At 36.2% G+C, this 27863-nt stretch overlaps 1 protein-coding gene across 3 annotated transcripts in view; it reads right to left on the reverse strand.

Moving 5' to 3' along the window:
* Positions 1-27863, reverse strand: part of b4galnt4a (beta-1,4-N-acetyl-galactosaminyl transferase 4a) — a 203441-nt gene that overhangs the window by 43202 nt on the left and 132376 nt on the right. For all 3 annotated transcript variants that reach the window (XM_051884947.1, XM_051884946.1, XM_051884948.1), the window contains exons 5-7: positions 22344-22434; positions 22045-22145; positions 14502-14569 (exon numbers count right to left, since the gene is read on the reverse strand). In XM_051884947.1, the coding sequence (XP_051740907.1) occupies positions 14502-14569; positions 22045-22145; positions 22344-22434 (260 nt within the window). The remainder of the gene's footprint in view (positions 1-14501; positions 14570-22044; positions 22146-22343; positions 22435-27863) is intronic.

Below are 27863 nucleotides of genomic sequence, written 5' to 3' on the forward strand. Positions count from 1 at the left end.
TAAGAAATTAGATTTTCATATTTTATGCTTCAATATATGCTAGAACGTTGGAATCTAAAAAAATAGTGGTGCATTCAAATTAAAATATATATTTTTACAATTCATATATATTTTATAAGCATATATTATATTTAGGAATAAATTGGACTAAATTTAGTGAGGTTAAAACTTAAAAACAAGGGAAAAAAAAATAATAAGGGTAAAGAGAGTATAATTTCTTCTATACTATATTAAAGGTATGTTTAGTGATTTTCACTGCAGTGTGCTTTTATGAATGGTTATCCGTTATAACCAAAATCAAATGACTTTAGATCAACTTTTATTTTTCACAGTGCTTACAAGATGTTAGGATGGAAGGTTAATGGTGTGATTTTGGGTTAGTAACCAGATGACATTGCTTTGACTATGTAAAAAAACATTCAGTGACTATAAACCGCTTTTAAGGGATTACATCATTCGCAATTCTTCGTAGGATCGCAGTTCATTATAAAAGAAAACGCTTGGAGTTTACTCTGAATCACTGTGTAGGACTGTCTCAGAGGTGTGTGTGTTTGCTCATTCACACATCCAGGAGATGATGAATAGAGCCACAGTCAGGCTGAGAGAGAGAGAGAGAGAGAGAGAGAGAGAGAGAGAGAGAGCGATATAGAGGACAAGCTCCTAATTGTCTGACTAATTGCAAACTCTGACTCAGTCTCTCAGTAACTGTGTCGAGTCGAGCTCAGACATGAAGATGAATGTGAGGAAGAATCTAACAACCTCATTACCGTCACACTCTGTGCCAACAAGATCTGTCACAAGTCATTTTACTTTATTTTGTCGAACAGAACAACACTTCAGCACGGAAACAAACAGCAAAATGCTTATCTGGTTCTACAATGTGGCTTTGACATCAGAAGCAAATGACAAAACTGAAAATATATACGATACGGCATTTGAGCAAAACGCTCAAACTTCAGATTCTTCTCAAACAGAGCAGGCTAGTGCTTTTGTCAATAATTTAGATGGTCTGATGGGTGCATCGCCTCCCTCAGCAGGATATGAAAAAATAGCCAGGAAAACACAGTGTCTGCACTGACAGCAAAGTCAGATGGGACCATAGTGCTACTAAAGTCTGACTTCACCAGAGTAGATGTGCTATTTTTAATTTTAAGGGAAAAAAAAAAATGAAATGAAATGTGTGTATACATACATATATATATATATATATATATATATATATATATATATTACACACACACACACACACACACATTTCTTTTTTTTTTTTTTTTTGAAACATATAAGCCTAAACACCACTACTAACATTTTTTGGACATTTTCAATGCATGAGACTGTCCTGTTTTGTTGTCAGTATGCCGGAGCATATGTATATACAGTGTAAAATGCATGTTCCAAGTTTTCAGAAATGTAATCTTTGTATTCATTTTGCATTTTAAAGCAATTTATACTTTTTTCTTTAAATGAGACCTATTATGTCCCATTTTACAAGATGTAAAATAAGTCTCTGATGTCCCCAGAGTGTGTATGTGAAGTTTTTGTCCAAAATACCACACATAATTTTTTATAGCATGTTGAAATTGCCAATTTTGGGGGGGTGAGCAAAAATGTGCTGTTTTTGTGTGTGTCCCTTTAAATGCAAATGAGCTGGTGCTCACGGCCCCCTTTCAAGAAGAGGATGGAGCTTCAACAGCTCATGCTCCGGCATACTGACAACAAAACAGGACAATCTCACGCGCTGAAAATGTCAGAAACTGTCAGTAGTGGTGTTCAGGCTTATATGTTTCAAAATTTAGAATCTTTTCAATGCTTTTTGAAAATCCAGCATTGAAAAGACCCTCATTTTTGAAGCAGTCCTGCACAAAAGGATTGGCGCTAACATATAAGAGTTTACAGATTTTTTTTCAGGACATTTACTTCGAAAATGAAATTTAACCAGGATGCCATCAGTGACTCAGATGTGCATTGGTACAACACTTGTAATGCCTCTTTGGCGCAGACATTGTACAACTCTAGGTGCTACAAGTGAGGATACAGAAATGGCGGACTCTGTGCTTCTCATTCAGGGCTGTGTCTATGCTAATGGGGCTGATCATCACTGGCTGTGGGCGGGGCTTCTCCCTACAATGACATCATTGGCTCTAAAAATATCATGTAACGAAACCATCAAAAGTGATAACAGATTTTCTTTAAATGATGTATCATGATCATCATTTAATAATAAAAAAAGATTTTAAATATATATATTTTCCCCAGGAAAAAATATTTTTCAAATATCATGAATAATTAAATAATAATTTTCATTAGGTTTTTGAAGAGTCACACCACTTGACATTTTCAAATGTTTACCTTGCCTTAGAAAAAGCTCAAATTATCTGATATTTTAAGTAAGCAATAAGGTATGAGAGGCTGTGCTGTATCATGAATAAGTCACGGCTGAAGGGCGTTGTTAGGCACGACGCGAAGCGAAGTGAACCCCTTTAGCCATGACTTATTCACGATACAGCACTAGCCTCGAGTACCTTATTGCTTTTATAAAACGGTTACCACACAATACAAATATTAAAGCCAAAAACATGTATTAATGCAACTTTCATGCATAATGCATGATGCATGAAATGCATAATTTCAACTTCTGTTGCTGTTCACGGTCAGGGACTATTTTTTCCGGCGGAAAGAAATAGTCCCTGACCGTGAACAGTAACAGAAGTTACATTATAACGCCATTAGATGGTGCCAAAGACTGTCTTTATGAGTGTGTCAGTCAGTAGCGAAGATGTTTACATTGAAAAGCCTGAATTGTTGTGAACACGGAACAAGACGCAACTGACAAATGCTTTGACTAGCGCTGTCAGTCACGGGAAAACCCCTTAACTGTTAAAAGGACAAGATAATACATCAGACATTTAAACAGATATTTTCTTATGAACATGGGACTGACCTGAAGGAAAATGCTAAATCTGAATGCAGGTAATAAACTCGCTCAATCGATCTCTTTCTCACAATACTCTTCTACATAATATAGCAAGCTTCAATGAACAATATCAGTTGAGAACATACAGTTTACTGTATGTTGCTAAGAGTGGTTGCTAGGTTGATACCCAGAACCGTCGGATGAAGCGGTCATGGCCGTGTTTTATCGTGAATAAAACACAGCTATTGACCAATCAGAATCAAGGACAGGAACTAACCGTTTTACAAGAGATTATAATTTTCTGCAAGTTTCTGCATGTTGATTGTATGACTTTGATTTGTCATACAAATGATTTGAGGTTTTCTTTGCAATAATTGAATTAATTTATTGAGGCTTTTCATATCAGGACAACTGTAGTATCCTGACATTTCTGACTTCATGCCACCTAAAAATAAAAATAAAAACATTCTTATAATAGAAAAGATGTATTAAAGTTAATGTATGTGAAATTAATTTTAATATCTTTTTTAAATAAGTTCATAGAAAGGGACTACTGACATCAGCCCAAAAAAAAAAGTCAAGCAAGATTTTAACAAAAGATTGTGAAATATATCTGTATTAGCTGAACATCACAAACATATATCAAGATGTTAATTCACAATGACTTTAAACAAACTGAAAGTGAGGCTACTGATTGCCAACTTAATTTATAGGCTAAATTTGCAGCCCTGTTACTTGAAACAGCATTGCCCCGTTTGCAAATGTTTTGATTCATAAAGTGATCTGGCAGACCTAAACGACAGCACTGTAGGCCTACAGTATGTATGCTTCATCTGAAATTGAGCTCCAGGCAATTGAATCCAGGCAATTTTAAAGACTGACTTGCTTAGACTTTTAAACACGAGTCGTTGCTGCAGTGTTGACACCCTTGACTTTGACTTCATCGTTCTAATGAACTCCACAAAGTCCCGGGCAGCGGCACTATCATTAAGATTCACACAGTTTCAGCTCTGTATATTTGTAGCATGCCATATTAGTGTGAAGTGCACGGTTTCTGGGATCTCAGCCACTTCATAGCAGACATCAGACGGATGTCTCCAGAGGGAGTAGGAGTTCAGAATCCAAGGAGCATCAGCTATCATCAATTAACTGCATTACTGTTTAAACTTAAAGAGCTCAGGGTCTCTGTGATCCTTTTGGTCTCTAGATATGGCTCAGATCCCTCTTTCAATACAGGGATAAGTGTTTGTCATTTTGATTGTCCATTTAAGACATTAGGGCTGAGTAAAAAATATTGATTTTGCAATCATCATTTGAACAATCCCTACTTAAGTTCTTAAAATCCAAAGGCCTGTTTTTAAAGACCCCCTGTGGTGAAAACCAAGTTTTTAATGTTGTTCATATGTCTATCTGGTGTTTTTAACATGCTTTAAGACAAACCATTTGCAAATTCATCAGTCAACACCATTGCTGAGTATTTTTTATTTAAAAGTACAGTAAACCAAAGACAGTCTCAAACCCGCGGTTTGAAATAGCTGGTGTTTCTGACGTCACAAGCTACCTTGTAACCATTCACGTCAACGTGCCGGCGGGCTTTAGCATATCATTAACTGACTGCGCAAGGGAGTCTCAAAAGAACGTTATCCCGGTATATTTTTCTGTTGATATGAAAAATCGGGTAGATTTAACAATATGGCGGGTGTATGATGCATATTACGATGTTATGATGGACTAAATGCCTTTCTCCACTGACGTTCTGAGTTGTTCAAAGCGTTTCTAAGGAGGACACTGACTGATAGAAGGCAGCTGTCTGACTCGTGAATGTGAACATGGTTTGTGTAACATTAGCAACACATTATTAGCTGATTGATAATGTAGTCAAGCAAAACACTTATCATTAATTACCGTTATGTGTCCAGTGTTGTAAAACGGGATACCATTGTGCAGCGTTTACCTCAGTAAGTTGACTGAGTGGATCTCATCTGAGCTTGTGCGAGTGAGTGGAGGCGGGGCTAATTATCATATTCATAGATCTGTGTATATTAAATGAGGCAAGGGTGTAGTTACATTCAAGCTATTTTAAGGCATTAAGAATTTTTTTTCACAGGAAAAAAATGTTTAAATGTGTCATTTTGGTGATCAAAGATGAGTTTTAAGTGATTATTGACTACAGGGGGACTTTTGCTAATTACCAAACTAGGTTTCCTGTATCATTTCCACCACCTTTCAGCTGAATCTATGCCATCACTGCTGTATCTGAATCACATTTGAGTTGTGAATGTTTGTTTGCTTTTTGTGAAGTTTAATGTAATGCAATAAAAAGACTATGTACCACAAAATAATGGCATAATAATAAAATAATGGCACATTTCAAGCGAAAGACTAACATACTGTACAACACGACCAATGTAGTGTGATTAAAAAACAAAAGACTCTTATAGCCAGTTCTTTTTACTGAATCAGGAACATACAATGTGAACAGTATAGTCATGATTCACAAACAAATGACTCTAATGAAATGGTTCTTTTTAGTGAATCAGAAATATACCATGGGATCAGAGCATTTCTGATTCAAAAACGTATTACTCATATGAGCTGGTTTGTTTAGTTAATTAGAAATATACCATGTGATAAGAGCGTTTCTGATTCACAAACTTATTACTCTTATAAGCTGATTCTTTTTAGTGAATCAGAAATATACAATGGGATCAGAACTCTTATGAGTCTGTTCTTTTAGTGATTCAAAAAACCCACAGCATAACCGGTGTACAGTAGATTGATTCCGGAAACAAATGACTCTCATGAGTCTGTTCTTTTAGTGAATCAGTAGATTGATTCCCGAAACAAATGACTCTCATGAGTCTGTTCTTTTAGTGAATCAGTAGATTGAGTAGATTGATTCTGGAAACGAATGACTCTCATGAGTCTGTTCTTTTAGTGAATCAGTAGATTTAGTAGATTGATTCCAGAAACAAATGACTTTCATGAGTCTGTTCTTTTAGTGAATCAGTAGATTGATTCCAGAAACAAATGACTTTCATGAGTCTGTTCTTTTAGTGAATCAGTAGATTGAGTAGATTGATTCCAGAAACAAATGACTCTCATGAGTCTGTTCTTTTAGTGAATCAGTAGTTTGATTCCCGAAACAAATGACTCTTATGAGTCTGTTCTTTTAGTTAATCAAAAAACCTACAACACAACCGGTGTACAGTAGATTGATTCCAGAAACAAATGACTCTCATGAGTCTGTTCTTTTAGTGAATCAGTAGATTGAGTAGATTGATTCCTGAAACAAATGACTCTCATGAGTCTGTTCTTTTAGTGAATCAGTAGATTGAGTAGATTGATTCCAGAAATAAATGACTCTTGTGAGTCTGTTCTTTTAGTGAATCAGTAGATTGAGTAGATTGATTACTGAAACAAATGACTCTTATGACTCTGTTCTTTTAGTGAATCAAAAAACCTACAACACAACCGGTGTACAGTAGATTGATTCCAGAAACAAATGACTCTCATGAGTCTGTTCTTTTAGTGAATCAGTAGATTGAGTAGATTGATTCCCGAAACAAATGACTCTTATTAGTCTGTTCTGTTAGTGAATCAAAAAACCTACAGCACGACCAGTGTACAGTAGATTGATTCCCGAATCAAATGACTCTTATGAGTTCTAATTCTCTAGGAATATTGAAGTCCACACTACAACTGTAACTATAAAGTTGGAATCACTCCCAATTTTTTTTTTTCAGCTGACGAACTCTAAAAACATTGACAGCCAATCAGAATCCAGTTTAAAGAACTTGTTTATTTAAAGCAGCAGACAACATCTGCGTGTGCTTATAAACAGAACGTTATCGTCAGTCGGTGTGGATGCTAATATAGTTATCATTATAGTTATCAATCCTGGTGTGAATCAGTCTGAAACACCTCGCTATATACAGTAATTTACAGCATCAGCAGAGTGAGAATTTCTTTGATATGATACCAAAATGGACACTATAACTAAAATATAGTACCTAAATAAATCACAGTTAAATCACCTCAATCGAACTGATAGCTTGTGAATCAGATGTGAACTGAATCTGGAAATCTGTATCGGTATCCATCTCTACTAGTCATACACACTGGTGTGGCAAGATTTCCAGTCAAAAATGACACAGCACTTTTGTGGAAATGCCAGACGCCTCATTAATTCTTGAATATGCCAACCTCTCTATCTTTCTGTGGTTAAAGGGCAGAAACAGATCTGTCGTGTCTAGGGGTGAGTCACATCCAGTGGAATCCATCTCTGTATCCTCCCTCCGGTCTTTGCCTTTCAACAGGCATTAAGGCCACCTGGTCTTCCCACACACCATTTGTCCTCCAATCACATCGTTATCCAATCACATAAGCAGGACTAATCTAATGGAAGGCCCATCAGAGACTTCATGATTTAGGTCTCATGTTCGTCATCCTTGTGATGAAAGTGTCTCTGTTTCCCGCAAAAGTACTTTGAGATGATCAAACTTCTAAGATGATGAGAACAGAGGAAGATTTTAATCTATTTTACCACAAAGTAGATATGTAGCACTTTTTTTTTTTTTTTTTTTTAGAAAGGCCAAAAAGAGGTCAAGTTCAAAATGACAATTACAACATTTACATACACAACATTGGTGTCTTTGGGACTGCAAACTTAAAGAACGCAAAGAAAATTTCAACAAAATAGACGTGTACTGATTCTAACAATTAAAAATAAACCAAAAAATAAGTTTATTTAAATCAAAGGCCAATAATAAAATTCTAAACTACTTCATCTAAATAAATAAAAATACAACACTAAAAACTATAATCTAATTTTGAGATTCGGAAAAGATTACAAGAGTTATGAATTATTATGAATCAAAAACAAATGACTATTCATGAACAAATTATTCTTAATAACTGGTTCTTTTTAGCGAATCAAACATACAGCATGACCAGCGTAGACTGATTCACAAACAAATGACTCTAATGAGTCTGTTCTTTTAATGAATCAAAAAACCTACAGCATGACCAGCGTACAGTATATGATTCCCGAAACAAATGACTCTTATGAATCTGTTCTTTTAGTGAATCAAATGACTCTTATGAGTCTTTTCTTTTAGTGAAACAAAAACCATACAGCATGACCAGTGTACAGTAGATTGACTGCTGAAACAAATGACTCTTATGAATCTGTTCTTTTAGTGAATCAAATGACTCTTATGAGTCTGTTCTTTTAGTAAAACAATTGACTCTTATGAGTCTGTTCTTTTAGTGAATCAAATGACTCTTATGAGTCTGTTCTTTTAGTGAATCAAAAAACCTACAGTACGAATAGTGTACAGTAGATTGACTGCTGAAACAAATGACTTTTATGAGTCTGTTCTTTTAGTGAATCAAAAACCATACCGCATGACCAGTGTACAGTAGATTGATTCCCAAAACCAATGACTCTTATAAGTCTGTTCTTTTAGTGAATCAAAAAACCTACAACACGACCAGTGTACAGTATATGATTCCCGAAACAATTGACTCTTATGACTCTGTTCTTTTAGTGAATCAAATGACTCTTATGAGTCTGTTCTTTTAGTGAATCAAATGTCTCATGAGTCTGTTCTTTTAGTCAATCAAAAAACCTACAGCACGACCAGTGTACAGTAGATTGATTCCCAAAACAAATGACTCTCATGAGTCTGTTCTTTTAGTGAAACAATTGACTCTTATGAGTCTGTTCTTTTAGTGAATCAAATGACTCTTATGAGTCTGTTCTTTTAGTGAATCAAATGACTCTTATGAGTCTGTTCTTTTAGTGAATCAAAAAACCTACAGTACGAATAGTGAAACAAATGACTCTTACAGCACGACCAGTATTTTTATGCTTAGAGTATCAAGTTGTAAGCTAATTCATGATTGATTCTAGAAACAAATGACTGTTTTGAGTCTGTTCTTTTAGTGAATCAAAAAACCTACAGCATGACCAGTTTATGGTAGATTGACTCCTGAAACAAATGAGTCTTATGAGTCTGTACTTTTAGTGAATCAAAAAACATATACCACAACCAGTGTACAGTATGTTGTAACATGTTAATCTCCATGTTGTAATAAGAACAGTTGTGGTGTGAACATATAGAAAGTAAATAGATTTTTCTCAGAAAAGATGTTTCAAGAAACAGTTCTTGTTTATGCAGGTTGGAGTTCTTCAACATAAAAGCAGGTACTCAGCTCAACTCGATATAACCAGGCGAGTGCACTCTGAATGGATGCCAGCGGAGAAGTCTTTTCTTGCATTTGCAAGATGCACCGTTAGATAAGATGCCTTATCTAATCAATGCTTTGTAAGGGTGGAAAAGACTCATGTCTGCTTCTACAGGATGAACCATCCTGCTTAAAAAGCAAAGTGCTTAACCTCCGATCAATACACATCATTCCCCTTCTCTTTCTCTATATCTCAAACTCAATAATGGCATTGATTTATGATCACGGTAATCATGATAAACGGCGTTATGAAAAGTCTTAACAATGCCTACACATTTGTCTTTTTTCACTCTTGTTGGTTCACTCACTCTGTGTTATTGAAATAATAGCTCTATTACAAAAACTAGGACATGAAGGTTTGTCTAAAAAGAATGTAAAAATTATGCACTCTAAGATCCCTTGTAAATTTTAAGGCATTGCATTTATCATTCACAGAAAATGCAGTCCCAGAATGCACTGCGATGAGCTCAATGGAAAAGTCTGTTGATAAATGTATTTCATTTAAGTATTATAAAGAAAAATCAAATAAAATCAAAACAAATGACTTCTCCATACTCCAAAGTTGTCAGTGCTAACCATTTTTATGCTTAGAGTATAGTAGAGTAGTTGTTATAGCAGTATTCAAAATTCAAACTCAATGGGAATCGATAGTGGTTCAAGTTTACCATGCAAAACATCTTGTTGTAAGCTTAGCATCAACATCTTGTTGTTAGCTTAGCATCGTGCTAAATAAACCTCAATTGGAATCAATTGGGGTTCGAGTTTACTGTGCACTTCACAAGCAAAACATCTTGTTGTTAGCTTAGCATCTTGCTAAATAAACCTCAACTGGAATCAATTGGAGTTCGAGTTTACCATGCATTTCACAAGCAAAACATCATGTTGTTAGCTTAGCATCTTGCTAAATAAACCTCAACTGGAATCAATTGGGGTTCGAGTTTACCATGCACTTCACAAGCAAAACATCTTGTTGTTAGCTTAGCATTGTGTTAAATAAACCTCAACTGGAATCAACTGGGGTTTGAGTTTACTGTGCACATCATAAGCAAAACGTCTGGTTGCTATTATCAACATCCTAAAGCTAAACTCAACTGGAATAAATTGTAGGATGAGGTTACCGTGCCCTTCGCAAGGAAAACACAATTGTGCATGTGAGTATCTGGATGTTAGCTTAGCAACATGCTAATGTAAAACTTTTGGAATCTATTATGGGTCCAGTCTACTGTGCATTTCACGCCATACATCACATTCTTACGCAGTGAAAAATACATTGTGGAGCAAAAAGGACAGTGGCAATGTGACGACAGACAAGACAGAACAGATTACTTTTGGTATGAAACAAACTCTCAGCTTTCAAATTTTGTAATTTTTTAAAGAAATTCAAACAATAAATACTGTTTTGTGTCTCTTTAATGTGTCATGACAGATCGCTGTAGCTCCTCAGTTCAAGCGGCACGTGAATCGATCATCTCTTCCTACTAGTTACAGCATGAAATAAACATGAATGAACATCAGAAGGTGTGCTGTTTCAACCGCAGAAATATGTCAATACACACCATTTTTCAAGTTCATGTCCACTGACATTAATCTACTAACTCTCCTGTCTGGTTTGTTTGTCGGACAAAATAGTGGATTTGGCGTTATGATTGGCCAGTTCACCTGTCAATCAAACTCCTGCCAAAGGGTGAATTATTTGTTTTATTTAATGAATAATCCAACCATACCCATCACCCAACAACAAAACTAGGTACCAAGGTGTCTATGAACAACCCCCCAAAAGGCAAAACAAGCCCCTGGTTACCATGGCAACAAAGACAAACCAGCTAAGATAAGGTATTTTACGACCCAAAGGAATGTAGAGAGAGAGTGTTCGCTCTCGACGGCATTCCCTACTGAAACAGACACATAAAGGCCCATAAAACAGACTTCTCTCCATTAATTCATAGACAAACCTTTCTATGAATGAACATGCATATCCCCAGGACATGCATGTGTATTATTACTGTTTTGTATATTGTCTTTTGTATTGTATACTGTTGTATTAGATAATGTAACCTTCTTGGTATCACGCTTCATATCAAAAATAATCCTCTTTTAACTCTCAACGTACACTGTATGCTTGTTATATTAATCAGAGTATAAAGGGACACAAAACTGCCAGCCCACTCTGATCAAGCAAATGAGATTCTTTTACATCTTCTTTTACTTTTACAGCTTGAAACTGCACCCTCTTCATTGGTCAAGCCAAATTCGAGAGGTGTGACCTCTTCAAAAGTTAAAAGGGCATCATCTCAGTGGCTTTTTGTTGTTGTTTGTGTGGAAAAGAGTGGAGACATCCGGTCTGACCGCAACGACACGGGACCTCCCCGTACCAGTGGGGCCATGTTGCCACTTTCTGCCTGGGAGAGAAAACTCTTCCAATAACAACCGAGTCAGACTAAAGTTCATTCTCAACCTGAAAAAACCTGACTGCAACTTCACCACAATGAAACTACTGAACCGTTGAGACTTTCTTCTAAAACTGCATATCCAGGCACTCGTTCAACAGCTAAGGCATTGTGCAAGTATCATACATTTAACTAAAGGTTTAGTATAATATATAGACCCCTTGTTAGCAAGTAGAGGTCTTCTACCCAACCCGAGCCCGACAGGTCCCAAAGAACTTGTGGGTTTCGGGTGGGGTTTGTTCCAAAGAAAAACAATTGATAGACGATTAATACTGAGTGTTTGCTAGACAAACAGGTTAACTGATTTTAATATTGATTCTGCTACATCAAGTTCTATTAAATAATATCCAAATATTTAGAATTACTCATAATAAGTTATAACCTTTATAGATGGCAGGGAAAATCATATGAACAAAACAATGCAGCTGATTTTATTATACTGGCTGATATTCATCATGAAACGGGTTGTTCTGTGATATCTAATCTGAGGCTAATTATGGATCTTCTTGATTAAAATAAAAGTAATTAAGACATTATTAGTGAGCACCAGTCATAGATAAGCCTTGTAATTCATAGCACACATCACAAGACATGAACAAAGAATCCCTGGTCTTATGGCAAACATTATCAGCGAGTTTATTATAATAAAAGATTTCATGTTGGCAAATTTGCTTTTAATCATTTCAAAATCTGCTTAGTGTTTTGGTCTGTTTTCTTGCCCCCTCTGTAGACTTTCTTAAACATCTCCATTCAGTCTTCATTAAAAATACTATCAGAAGGTGCAGAATGAGGGTTAAATGCTGTGTTTTTACTCAGGTCTTGGATCATAGTGTCATTCCCAAGGGTGCACTTCCTTCATACAGCCTCACGTCAAGGGCAGTAATAGGTGAAAGACTTACACGCGAGAACACTGGATGAATAATGCAGAAAAAACAAATGCTCTTTAGTGACTCACAGCCAGTAGTCAAGAGCAGGTGAGGTGTGCTGTGTTCCAGAGGTACAGTTGTGCAGAAAAAAAAACAAAAAAAACCCTGCATTCAACACCATTTTTGTTATAGGTAGTAAAAAAAAAGAAAAAAAAAGGTAGTAGTTGAAGTTTTTTGTGTGTGTGTGTGTGTATATATATATATATATATATATATATATATATATATATATATTAGGGGTGTAATGGTACACAAACATGATATATGTTTCAGTATGTACCTACGTATTGAAGTCATGGTTTGGTACGGGTTCGCTACAGCAGGGGGCAGAAATCTAAACCTAAAATTGCTTCTGTTTCTTGTTTTTTTTTTTATTAAACAGTGGTTTATTGAACAAATTGTGTCTCTCTCTTTAAATAAATTCAATTATAATTAACATTTTCTTAAGGATTTTCTTGCACATTACTATAATATTAAAGGTTACAATTAACAACAGAGCCCAAACTATTAAATTCAGTTTATTGTTACTGTTACAGTTATGTTCATAACTTGTTTTCATGATAAATTTATTAAAAAAAAAAAAAAAAAAATTAATAATTAAGACATTACTAACAGGTAAAGTATATATAATGAATATATAAGCTAATATAGTGCATATATTTAGTTAAATGCTCCCCTCTAGAGTTAATTTCTCTAGTGAACTAACATGCTGGTGACACTAAATGACTTGCCTGAGGTAAATGTGATGCTACGTGAGATATTATTCTCAAGCTGTTTTATTGATGTCTTTCTGTGGTTGAAACACTGGTTGAGAGATTACACGTAAACATATCTATGCATAGATCATCTGTTCTTCTTCTTCTGCACTTCTTCCTGTTGTGGGGGTTAGCTAACAGCGTTGCATTATCGTGTGCGCCCCCTTCTGGATTGGAGTGTGGATCTCCTGTGACCGACTGTATTCGTTGTCTGACTGTATGTATGAACAGAACCGTGACGTCCGTACAGTGACGGTTCGGGATGAATACACATATCGCTACACCCCTAATATATATATATATATATATATATATATATATATATATATATATATATGGCACCCCAGATGTCTAATATCATGTACTTACAAATTGAAATGAAATTCCTAAATATCAAGGCTTAAATCATCTAGGCAGAGCATTATCTACTAGAGAACAAATCTAAAAAGGTGCCTCTGTGGTTACTATCTATACACTCAGGTTCATGAAATGAGGTCGGATTAGTTTATGCATTATTAAATACACTCAAGATAAAGGCCAGGCTATGGATCACTTTACAGCCATATGGAAACAAACCCACTGCTAATTCCAGCAGATCCATTTGAAGCCATTATTAATGGCGCATTAGTGCAGAGTGCCGAATTAAAATGGTTTGCTGGCTGTAGTGGGCTTTTTATGGAAACACTAGAAATACGATATGCTAATCGACCGTTCATACACTGCTGATTTGAAGCGGAAAAGGTGTTTCTATCTTAGAAGCGACACAGCTTTTTCTTCAACGTGATATTTAAATCACAGAAGTTGTACGACTGTAAATGATGTGAGTGCTTTGAGCGGAGCAGAGAAAGGCGATCATTAAAAGCCCGATCAGATAAAGGCCAGCAATTTCCTCCAATTACCAACCCAATCAACACCATCAGGGGTAAAATAACTGCATCAATAGACATGAGTGTGGGCGGTTTGTTTACAAAGGAGGAAATTGAGGCCCTTGGTTGGACAATAAAACAGGAAGTGAAACACAGAAATATACACAGCATACACATTTCTGTACTAATGACCAATATTTGACAATATACGCAAGTATGTTGTGCAGTTTCCAACAATGCTGTGGACACACAGAAATTACAAAAAAGGGCATGAAGGACCTGGATGCTGTGTTTGGAATAGCATACTAAGATATTACTGTGTTTATAAAGTATGTACTTACTGCACAGACTTGGACGCCTGAGACCTGAACTTGGTAAACTCTCCTGGTGCAGTCCACTCAGATCCCAGCTGAAACATAGAGCAAACCCACAGGATTTCTTGATTATTAATGTTGTAATGTAATTACAATGTAATTGCAATGTAATTACAATGTAAGTAACATTGGGCAGGCAATTGCCCCTCTCAACAATTATCCACAATTTGAATAATAATTAATATGACAACATGTACAAAACAGTAACTTAAAAGTCTGAAAATTCCTCTTTATATTTACGTATCTGCCATCAGACGTTGTTGTTATAATGCATTGCTATGGGTTAGCATCTTGCTTCAGGCTTGACTCACAGATGAGCATTCTGACACCGCTTGCTTGCTAACCACTATTTACTCTTTTGTTGTTGTAATTAATCTGCTCACTGGAAAAAGAAGTTTATGTCAGTAGTTGCACATTCAGGGATAACTGTGACCACACAGCCTGTTTACAGAATCAGGATCGAGAACTGCAAACCATATATGCCTCTCTCAGTGATTGCTAGTACGTTGATTCAATTATAAATCCACATATTACATATTTAAAATATTAAGTAATTCATTGCTGTCCATTTGTATAATACACCAACCAATCGTGATGTGCCACAACAAGCAATGGAGTGGTAATTTCCCGTTGGTTGGTTGGATGGATGGATGGATGGATAGTTGGTTGGATGGATGGATGGATGGATGGATGGATGGATGGATGGATGGATGGATGGATGGATGGATGGATGGATGGATGGATGGATGGATCGTTGGTTAGTTGGTTGGTTGGTTGGTTGGACGGACGGACGGACGGACGGACGGTTGGATAGATGGTTGGTTGGTTAGATGGATGGTTGGTTGGACGGACAGACGGGCGGACGGACGGACGGTTGGATGGATGGATGGATGGTTGGTCGGTCGGTTGGACAGACGGTTGGATGGATGGTTGGTTGGATGGATGGATGGATAGATGGATGGATGGATGGATGGATGGATGGTTGGTTGGTTGGTTGGTTGGATGGATGGATGGATGGTTGGTTGGTTGGTTGGACGGATGGTTGGTTGGATGGATGAAAATGTTTTTATATAATCCAAAACACCCCTCTCTTCACCGGCAGGGCAACTGCAGCGATTTCCACACCAACTCTAATGAGTGGTCTTGGAGCAGTGATCCAGAATGAAATCACCAGCTCTCCATCCCAGCATGCCTCTCTTTAATTGTCATGTGTGTCATGTGTCTCTCACTCTCAATGCTTCTGTTCACATCAAACGTCGATGTAATGAATCATAATGCCTCCTGGATCATCCAAGATCCCTGCTGCCCTCAAAGACGCCTTTCATTCGTCACACACACACAAGCCAACCAAAAAAAAGTCCCGCTCCAGATTCCCCCACACTTGCCCCTCTTTTCAGCAAAAGGCGTGTTTACTGTCGCACACACCTTGTGTAGCTTTTAGGATCAGCACACACGTGTGTGACTCAGCCAATGCTAATTACCCCCGCTGCCAAACGCAACTTGGCCTCTCACGGGTATTAGAGGACAAAGATGCGTTGTGTATTTGCTTTTGTGTGTGTATGTGTGTTTGTACGTCTGCCTCCAGAGGCGAAAGCTACAGTATATTTCCACTTGAAGGTGACTACTGTAAAATCTTTCAAATGCGAGGGTGAGAGTAAATATTGGGTGGAAACTTCTTACTAGCACACTTGCTAGCAATAGTTCTTTTAGTTTTAATAAAAATTACAGTTTCCATTGTAAAAAAATGAAGTACACTTTAGCATACTTAAAAAAAAGTACTTATTATGGGAAAAATCTACTTTAAAAAAAATATACATAAAGGGATAGTTCACCCAAAAATAAAAATGATCCCATGATTTATTCACCCTCAAGCCGTCCTAGGTGTATTTGACTATCTTATTTCAGATGAACACAATCAGAGTTATATTTAAAAATATCCTATCTCTTCCAAGCTTGAAGGTAGTGAAGGGGGCATGATATTTTGAAGCCCAAAAAAGCACATTCATCCATCATAAAAGTAATCCATACGGCTCCAGGGGGTTAATAAAGGCCTTCTGAAGTGAAGTGATGCGTTTTTGTTAAAAAAAATAATAATAAAAAAAATAAAAAATATCCATATTTAAATCTTTATTAACTATTATAACTAGCTTCTGGCAGCTAGTGTGATGTGAACAACCAACCCTATGTCACAGGTTATAGTACTGCAAGATGGTGGCACCCTTGCTTTCTTTTAAATGGTTACATTTATAGTGTTTGTTATAAAATTTGAGTTGAAATCCATTTACTAAATAATGTAACTTGACTGACTGCTTCATTTCCACTTTAAGTGGAAACTTAATTGCACGTTATGTACAATATTTATTTAAATTTATATTAAATGCAATTAGTTGAACATAAAGGGTTAGTTCACCCAAAAATGAAAATTCTGTCATTATTACTCACTCTCATGTCGTTCCAAACCCGCAAGACTTTCGTTCATCTTCGGAACAAAAATGAAGATCTTTTTTAATGAAATCTGAGCTATTTTTGTCCCTCCATTGACAGCTACGCAACTACTGCTTTGGCTACTACTCAGAAGAGCGTGTGGGCGGAGCTCTCTCTGCAAGCACACTGCTGTCTTGTAATCACAACAAAATCGATAAGCACATAATCAAATTACTAAAAAATAAACCATTTCATCACTATTCACAATGCATACTCAGGGTATGTTTACACGACAACGATGTACTAAAAACGGAAATGTTTTTCCCTTTGCTTTTATCATGTACAAATGACAATGTTGTCAAAACGATCCCCGTTCACAAGGATCCGCAAAAACGACTAAAACACCGTATTCTGCTGCCAGGCCAGTAGTTGGCGTTGTCACTTTGTAAAGAAACACTATGCGCCTGTAGACTGAACACGTAATACGCATGCACTCGACGTCACCGTTTTCACAAATTTGCGTTTTTGTTGTTTACATGAAGACGATAATGGTATCGTTTTCAAAACCTTGCATTTTGAAACCTTGCATTTTGTTTTCAGGCCCCCAAAATGCCGTTGTTGTGTAAATGAACGTCCAAAACGCATAAAAGGTTTTCCATTTTTAGTTGTTAACGGTGTCGTGTAAACAGCCCCTCAGTGACCAATACAATCTTTGGCACGGAAAACACTTGTTTGTTTACATAGAGTTCACAGTTTTGTTCTTGTTTCCTTTTAATATCTGAGGTAAATTATAGCTATCACACAAAATGATACTCTATTTACAAATTAAGCTTTCAGCCCCAAAAGTCGCAGAAATAGAAACCATTCCAAAACAGAATCACCTGTCACTCGTCGTGTATCATCATAGCGGCTGGTTAGGACAAGTGTCATAACATGGTCTTGGTGAGGGGAAGATTTTCAGCGAAATACTTAAATATAAATCTCTTTTGCACAAAAAGCTTTTGTTTATCTTCAGAAGACTTCGAATATAGTGCTCAAGATGTCTGGCCCACTTTTGGGGTGCTGTTTTTGTCATTTCTGGAGGTTGACAGCACTCATTTTCAATATACCATATTTAGCATCTTGGGCATGGGATAAGAAACAGTCGCACCGATTCGGAACAATAAAAGATGACAGTGAGTAAGTGAGTAAAAGATGACAGAATTTCATTTTTGGAGTGAATTATTCTCTCTGTAACACAATTTGTCTGGACAATGGAAGTGCACAGATAACCTGACAACTGTATTTTTTCATCTTTCAGAGATGTCTATGGAATTTCAGCTGGTGTTACCCCACTGCTCCTCTCTCCTTTATACTATTCCATCCATTTTTGAGCCATGTGAACTTTCCCCAAACACAGAATTACATTGAAGAAACTCATTTTGTCTATCTGCGACCCTGGAGTATTGAATAGATGGAAAGGGGGCAAACAGAGAAAATACGGGCGCAATAGAGTCACACTGCTATTATACTGAAGCGAGATATTGCACTTTCTTCTTTGTGTCTTTCTTCTCTCTCAGCTCTTTTATTCCCACTTCATTCACTATTTGTCAAGTAGTCGCCTCAAAATTGAAATGAATCTGTCTGCCTTATTCAGACGAATCTCGAACATTTGAGTGTCTATATCTACACCCACATAAACAATGTGCTTCTCTGTTTCTCCAGCTTGGATGGATTTCCCCATCTACAGGTGACTGGAAAAGGTCTGTCACTTCCGTAAGGAGTCACTCGGAATTCCGGACAGGCTGTGATTCTTTTCTTAGACAAAGAGACGCCTTAGTGCCTCAGCGTTTCAATCGATCACACATCTCTGTGACAGGGTATCGAGTCCTTGCGGGCGTGTGTGAGCGCCTAGTCCCGTCTGAGCCAGACGTAATCGATACGCCAGTAAACCACACTCTCACAGGCTTCTGGCTGAGGCGCTAATTGTGTTTTACAAAGCCAATGCTCCCTCACATCGTACAAATCTACACTTCTAAGCACCAAGACCACTGGGGAATAAATCTAAGTGAAATCCACCATGCAGTAGCAGTAAGGCCTTCTGTTTGAGGAAATAGCCACCACTGTTCACAGTGACTCTGCCATTCAATGACTAATGAAAGGAGTGTTGATTGATATTTACACTTTAAAGCCTATAAAATTGAATACAGGCTCTTGGGCAAGTATAATATACACAATAGGGATGTGGCCGAAGTCGAATACCTTATTTGGAAAGGCACAGAAAAAGAATAACGCATTCTACAGAGCCCTTAAGTAAGCAATAAGGTACGAGAGCCTGTGCTGTATTGTGAATAAGTCATGGCTGAAGGGCGGTTGAAAACCAAAAAAAATAAATAAAAGTGAAAACGGTTACCACACAATACAAATATTAAAGCCAAAAAATATGTATCAATGCATCGTTCATGAAGTAAAATCACTAAAAGCCTTCCTTCCGAAAAAATAGTCCCTGACCGTGAACAGCAACAGAAGTTACATTATTACGCCATTAGATGGTGGCAAAGACTGTCTTTATGAGTGAGTCACTCAGTAGCGAAGACTCTTATATTGAAAAGACTGAATTGTTGTGAACACCAAACAAGACGCAACTGACAGATGCTTTGATAGTGCTGTCAGTCACGGGAAAACCCCTTAATTGTTAAAAGGACAAGACATTGCAGCGGACATTTAAACAGATTTTTTATTATGAACACAGGACTGACCTGAAGGAAAATGCTAAATCTGAATGCAGGTAATAAACTTGTTCAATCGATCTCTTTCTCACAATACTCTTCTATATAATACAGTAAGCTTCAATGAACAATATCAATTGAGAACATACAGTTTACGTTGCTAAGAGTGGTTGCTAAGGGTGTTGTGTAGTGATACACAGAACCGTTGGGTGAAGTGGTCATAGCCGTGTTTTATCATGAATAAAACACAGCTATTGACCAATCAGAATCAAGGACAGGAACTAACCATTTTATAAAGGGACGCATATGCTCCCCTAAATTGAATCTGTGTGACCGCAAAATATATTTGGGAGCATTAGTGTGAGTGCAAATAATTGTTGAGGTGTGACCTGTTTTCATTTCTCTTCAAAACGTTCGCTAATTACTGCACAGTATGTGCCTGCTGTGAGCTGATACAGTGACCGGTCCACCATTCTATCACATAACCTATTAAACTTCATCTTTACGTTCTTAAGTTTAAAGCAGGTTTTAAGTTGGTTAATATTAGCCGCCAATCACTCCCTTTCACCGCGCTCCATTGTCACGTGACAGGAAGCTAACTAGCGCACAAAATGTAAAGACCTGAAGAGACGATGAAAAGTTACACGAATACTGTTACACAGGGCTCGACATTAACACTTCAATTTTTATATTTATAACATGATACAGCAACATTACACAACCAAGAGTGCTGTTTTCCTGAATATCCTGAATAAAACCAACTGTAAAAAGTAGTTAAAATTAAATCACTTACATTTTAGACGCAATATTGTTCTGTTTCAGCAGCAAAAATAGTTCCAAACAAAGATCAGAACCATAGCACAGCAGAACCATAGCACATTTCACGACAACACAATCGTGTTTTCATTACTGAATGATTTAGTATTTTGAATGAATCGGTTGAGTCAAAGATTCAATGACCCATTCAAAAAACAACTGCCTCATGGTGCATTCCAAACGGGATATATTGCCCTCCGAAGGGCACTTCGGAGTGAAAACAATCATGGCCGCCATATTGAAGGATCATTCCAAACTGAAGTGCTCAAAACTGGCCAATTCAAAGGGCCCTTCAGAATGAAGGATTTCAAAGGGTACAACTGATGGACACTTCGGGCCTCCATGATCCTTTGCACAGGGAAGTTGTTTGACATCACAGAATAGGTAAAGGAGGTTTAGAGTTCGCTTTTACCTATAAATGTATGTATAGTATTTTTCTATACTACTGTAATATTTATACAAGTAAGATTTGGTACATTATTATGGTCAAAATGACGTATGTCAACAAAAATACTTTACAGTTACCTTTATCAGTCCATTCAAATGTTTCAAATACATAGACACAATATACATTATATTTAACGTAAAAGACCGGCAGTAGCTTATAATGTTACTACAGTAAATGAATGCGTATTAATACAAGGAGTATACCAGGGGGGAAAAGACGAAGCTCTCACTCCGGAGTGTAAACCCTTTGAAGGGATAAGGGCATAGGGATGAGCCCTTCCGAACGGAACATAGGGACTTTTTTGAATGAATCATCTGTATGAACGAATCGTTTAAATGACTCAATGACTCACTCATTAAGACGGTCACCTACTGGCGGTTTAGTTTCATGTTTAAAAGTATCATTCTTTCCAACATTTCTTATTTGTATATATTTGTAAAAATGAAACGATCTCATAACATTATTTAATGCAGTTGTAATTTTTCAGTGTAAATTAATTCGACTGGAAACACCCCTATAGTGTCTTATTATTGTAATTGAATTTATTGATCAAATTTAATAATTTAAAATGAAAGATCAAGCATACACTTAATAAGATTGGGGAGAAAATGCCCTTTATAAAGGTAAAAAAAATGCCCTCTGGGTAAAGATCACAAATATGCAGATTTAAATATGTCAAAGCTGATTGAACACTGATGAGAATGTTGCTTTAAAATAAATTATATTTACAACACAAAAATCATATTTTTTTCCAGACAAGCAACTTTTTTACTCTGAAAAGTGAATGACAAGGCTTAATGTCGAGCCCTATACTCACACATTAGTTGTGGTGCTCCTAAAGTTTTGCTGGTGCTCCTAATCTTTTGAAGTTGGGAGCAGCAGTGCTACCAAGTAAAAAAGTTAATTTCAAACCCTGTGCCCCCAAATTACATACAATATAATTACCCAACTATATAATTGCGAGAGAAGGCAAAAGCATTGAAATATATTTTTTCCTCCAATCTCATATTTTTTCCATCACCATGTCCCTTTAGGTGTGCCGTAGAATGTGTCATTTCATGTTATATTCATCGTAAGCATTAAAAGATAACATTTCCAATCTTAAATCCCTTACCTTTCCCACATAGGCCAGCAGACGTGCATTGAGAGGACTTTCATCTGAACTCAACCAGAACTCTGAGTTATCATCAGAAGAAACCGCAAACTGAAAATCACCTGGACAAATGAGACCGACAGACACTGTGAGTGACAGGTAACAATGATCCTTCGCTACTTTGATAACGTTGTGTGTGTGTGTTTGTGTGTGAGATTGTGAGAGAATGTCCCCTGCTCTACATTCTGTATCCCATTTGATGTCATGACAAACATCTACAAGAAATTGTGGCTTTTAATACAATACAAAAGAGCATTTACCATCCTTGTAAGGTAGAATGTATCCAAATATCCTCAGGCCGTAGTTCTTCCATTTTGGAGCCACAGCCAACTTCTTTACAGTAGTTCTCGTCTGGAGAGATTAAATGTATGAATATGAAATTAGTATGTAAAATACCATTGTGGTGGGGTGAGTGAAGACATGGTGGGTCATAATGTGTAAAAAAAAAAATAAATAAAGAGAAATAAATATATATATATATATATATATAAAATTTTTACGCACACAAAAAAACTATTGAAATAGTTTATGTTTAATCCACTGTTTGTTTAGATCATCACAGTTTAAGATGGATTTTTTTTTTTCTCTTTCATATTTTAAGCCTGTGTCTGGGACAAGAGTAAAAGGTAACACTTTAGATTACAGCCCGGAAAGTACTGCATAATTACAACGAATTTACAGCATAACTTTCGATAATTATAATGTACCTATAAAGTAAGTACATGTAAGTATAGGGAAACAATATGTAAAGTCTTGGGAATTAAAGAGTAACAACTAGGAAAATAACAAATTATTTATACTGTAAGTATTTTAGAACTAAGGGGTACTTATACTATTATGATAGACAACAATCAAGTTTGAGAGCAATTTAGCGAGAAAGTGCACTGATTAAGTAAGGCAAGTAGAAAGAACTGTTGCAATCTTTTTTAATACATGGGGAAATATACTTTTGTTTCATGTAGTTACAGGGTAAGTATGACATTGTGGGCTGTAAATTAAAGTGGTGCTTGTTACCCTCTTGTTTTATGTAGTTACAGGGTAAGTAATAAAAACAAACTGCAAACAATCTGATATCACTTGGAAACCTTTATTTGAAAAACAACTTATTTCAAAAGAGATTTAAAGTTACAACATTCGTTTCTCTTGCATGGCTTCCTCCTCCTCTTGTTCCTCTTCTTCTTTTTCTTTCTTTCCACTAATGAATCTTAAGAGGGAATCCCATGTCATTTGCTATTCTGTATTAAAAGAAAATACAGTACACCCGGAAATGTGCTCACCGTTTACTCATCTTTTACCCTCATGCCATCTGAGATGTATACGACTTTCCTTCTTAAGATGAACACAAACAAAGGTTTTTAGAAAAGTAAATAATCTCTGGGAATGCTTTATAATGCAAGCTCATGTGTTCCTAAAAGTCAAAGCATCAAACAGCACATACAGCAATAACAACAGTAATCCATACGACCCCAATAGATGAATCAATGTCTTCTGAAGTGAAACGATATGTATTTGTAATTATTTAAAAATGTTAAACTTTTGACCAACTGTGCCCGTGCATGAGAGGGTTGAGAGGTCATGCTTGACGTAACTTGAAGCGTGACGTAAGCGTGCCGAGAAACTCACGCGAAAAGTTTTTTTATTACTTAGCCTGTAACTACATAAAACAAGAGTGTAACAAGCACCACTTTAATTTACAGCCCGCAATGTCATACTTACCCTGTAACTACATGAAACAAAAGTATATTTCCCCATGTATTAAAAAAGATTGCAATAGTTCTTTCTACTTGTCTTGAAACAACTTAATCAGTGCACTTTCTCGCTAAATTGCTCCCAAACGTAAGATTGTTGTCTATCATAATAGTATAAGTACACCTTAGTTCTAAAATACTTACAGTATAAATAATTTGTTATTTTCCTGGTTGTTACCCCTTTATTCCCAAGACTTTACGTATTGTTCCCCTATACTTACACGTACTTACTTTATAGGTACACTATAATTATCGAAAGTTACGTTGTAAATTCGTTGTAATTAGTAAAACAATGAAGTTTATACAATAAAATATTTGTGGGAGAAAATATGACTAATCAAGACGTGACAAAAAAGTTAATAAATAAACAAATAATGATAATTCTGATAGTTGTCACGAATCAATCACTGAGATATAATGGTGCCAATTTATGTTCTATTGTATTTCAAATAAAATGCCTGTGTGAGTTTTGAAGCCGCTCCTGCTGTGTCTGTTCAGTTGTTCACTAAACAGACACACAACACTATGTGTGAGAGACCAGAATCTCTGCTATCTGTCATCTGTTCAAAAAAATCACATAGACAGAAAGATGGAGAAAAAGAAACAGAGGAACAGAGAGAAGCGTTTCCGGAGCAGAGAGTAACTGTTTTCACAGTATGCGTCTGTACGTGCTTTTAATTTTGGGTGAGTTCTGTCAGACTTTTTGGGCTGTGATCTATAAAAACAGGCCTGCCAAAAAAAGAATAAATAAATAAATCACAAGGTAAAAGTTGAGGAGGTGGGAGGACTATGTAGGTGGTCTGAACCAAACAGAATTCACAGTGACAGTTCAGGAGAAGCGTACTGTATAATTCCACCCATTACAACCTGTAGGGGCTTTCAATTATATGAAACCACCCACATGGTGAGAGAAGGGTTGAGGTTTTCAGACACACCTTCCAAATCCTGATAATCATCAACAAAAAGGTGGTTCACGATAAATTAAAGGAATAATTCAGAATAACAAAATTGTGATATGGACAGGTGATAGCCAAAAAAATACTAATCAAATAAATAATTCAAAAAGAACTCAATAAATAGTAAGTAAATGATGATACCAAAATAGTCATCAAATTAAATAAATAAATAAATTATGACAGAATTAGGATATGGTTAGGTGATACTAGGGCTGGGCGATATGGCTGAAAACTGTATCACAATATCAGTGTTTCATATCGGTCGATATCGATAATTATTGATAATTTTTTCTGACCCATTTAAAATAAGGACCAGGAGAAAAATATATTACATTTAAACATTTTTATTTTAAACTTAACCTTCCTCTGATCATAATCCCCTCAGTTATTAAGACAGAAATGTCAACAACCATGGAAAACTCAAATAATTAAAATGTTGTGCGGTGTTGCAGCTACAGATGTTGTTGGTTGAATACGGCTGTGCTCCAAAGGGTGAGCGCGGCTAAGGTGGTACATCAAGTTCGTGGTATTACCAGTCTTGCATAATTTGCAGACGACATTGGTCTGACTACGGTCAGACTTATAATATCCAAAAAACTGCCATACTGGCGAGCTGACTTTTCCTCTTTTATTTACAATTTCCTCGCTCGCTGCGGCACTCATTTTCTGCTTATCAGTTGCCGGTTACTGAAGAGGAATCCAGCAGACCAGCACGAGACAACGATATGGCGCAACCAAACTTGATACTGTTACATGATTGGCTGTTAGCGTGTCACTCCCTACGTTGCTAGGTTACCAGAGAGCGAGTGCCTTTGTTAATGCAACCAAACTTGCTTCGCAACCTCTGTTTTCTTCCGACGAAGAATAAAAAAAAATATCGAACGTTTTATCGAACAAATTTTTTATTGATATCGATCACGTGTCTATCGCGATACATATCGTTATCGTTTTATCGCCCAGCCCTAGGTGATACCAAAATAAAAGTCATCAAATTAAAAAATAAATAAATAAATAAATAATGACAGAATTGACCCTTTGCCAGGAGTTTGATTGACAGGCGATCTAACCAATCATAACACCGAATCCGCCATTTTGTCTGTCAAAGCAGTCAGGGGACTTAGCAGATTAACGTAGGTGGACTTGAACTTGAAAAATGGTGTGTACTGACGTCTCTCCGTCTTTCTGCGATTGAAACAACATTTCTTATAATGTTCATTCATGTTTATTTGATTCTATAAATGAACTAGTAGGAAGAGATGATCGCTACAGCGATCTGTCATGACACATTAAAGAGCCACAAAACGGTATTTATTGTTTACATTTCTTTAAAAATGACAAAATTTGAAATTTGAGACTTTGTTTCATAACAAAAGTAACCTGCTCTGCCTTGTCTGTCGACGCGTTGTCAGTGTCCTCTTTGCTCCACGATGTAATTTTTATTGCGTGAGAACATGATGTGTGGAAAGAGATCAGCATCATGGCTTGTTGGACGTAGCAACAGTAACTAAAGGGGGCAGGTCTTTGCGAACAGTCAATTGGGATATGGCTAGGTGATACCAAAATAAAAGTCATCAAATTGAAAAAAAAAAAAAAAAAATGATGACAGCATTAGGATATGGCTAGGTGATACCAAAATAAAAGCAATCAAATAATAATAAAAAGTCCATAATGAATTATCAAAACTATCATTTATAATCTCATAACTTCTAAACCAACAATTAAACTGTATATTTTACTTGTATTAAACAAATACGTTTACACTTAGGGACAATTCAGTCAAAAAGGAAAATTTTGTCATCATTTACTCACCCTCAAGTTGTTACAAACCTTTATTAATTTATTTCTGTTGATTTTTGTTGAACATAAAAAAGAAATTTTGAAGAATGTTGGTAACCAAATTGTTTCTGGTCCCATTGACTTCCAAAGTTTTTTTTTTTCTTTTTTTTTTTTTTTTTTTTTTTTTTTTCCTATACCCTCCTGAGAACCAGGGGAAACAAAAAGTTTTGTGAATTTAGTTTTTTTTTATTGTCATTACATTGTTTGGAGCATAAGAAACAAATGGAAAAAATAAATATATATTTTTTTTCATTCACCAATCAATTTTTAGGTTTAAGGATTTTCTTTAACCAATCATTGTATAAAGATGATTCGCAAATATGTTATGAAAGATATAACAGAATCATTTGATATACTATTTTACTGTATGCGATTGTGTGTAAAATGGCTTTTCCCATTCTATACAATGCATTGATACACTGTATCTAATTTGCATATTAATGTGTTCTTGGAGCAACATGTAATGAAAAAAGAAGTGTAATAATGGGAGTGATAGTTGGCAACATTTTCATAAGAATATCTAATATTTCATAGGAATACTGATATATAATTTCGCCCAAAACGCCTGACTTACATGCTTTAAGTCTTGGTGTCCATGTAAAAATCAGTTTCCTGTTTCGTAACAGAAAGTCATATTCTGATTTGAAACCCCAAAACAATTTCCTGAGATGTTGATTTATGACAAACAATTTGAAAATTAGTCAGATTTAAATGATAATTACAAAATATTATCATATTTCCATAAGGGTGATCACTAAATTAATGTCAGCCATTTTAAAGACCAAGGAGTGAATCTGCTCTATCTGCTTTAAAACTTTGACACGTACAGCATCAGAGAAATTTGCTAAAATATAACGTCCACTACAGTGGACAAAAGTCTATGCTTGGGTCACAGGAGGATACTATGGAAGTCAATGGAGACCAGCAACTGTTTGGTTACCAAAATTCTTCAAAATATCTTCCTTTATATTCAACAGAAGAAAGAACTGAAGACAGAATTTTCATTTTTGGGTGAACTATCCCTTTGAAGAACCAATGAAAATGTTCAACAAGCATAGTTTCATTACTTACGTTAATTTATTTCCTATGAAACAGTGTGAACATTATCTATGCAGGGCATATCGAAGGGCTCATTCCATTTTTTAAATAACAGCCAATAGACTTAAATTACATCAGCGTCAAGCCACCCTGATTTGCAACTTTCTAAAACAGTTGGTATTGGGGGAGAGGCATTTGTATT

This window comes from Ctenopharyngodon idella, chromosome 24, assembly GCF_019924925.1.
Source record: "Ctenopharyngodon idella isolate HZGC_01 chromosome 24, HZGC01, whole genome shotgun sequence".
NCBI classification, from domain to species: domain Eukaryota; kingdom Metazoa; phylum Chordata; class Actinopteri; order Cypriniformes; family Xenocyprididae; genus Ctenopharyngodon; species Ctenopharyngodon idella.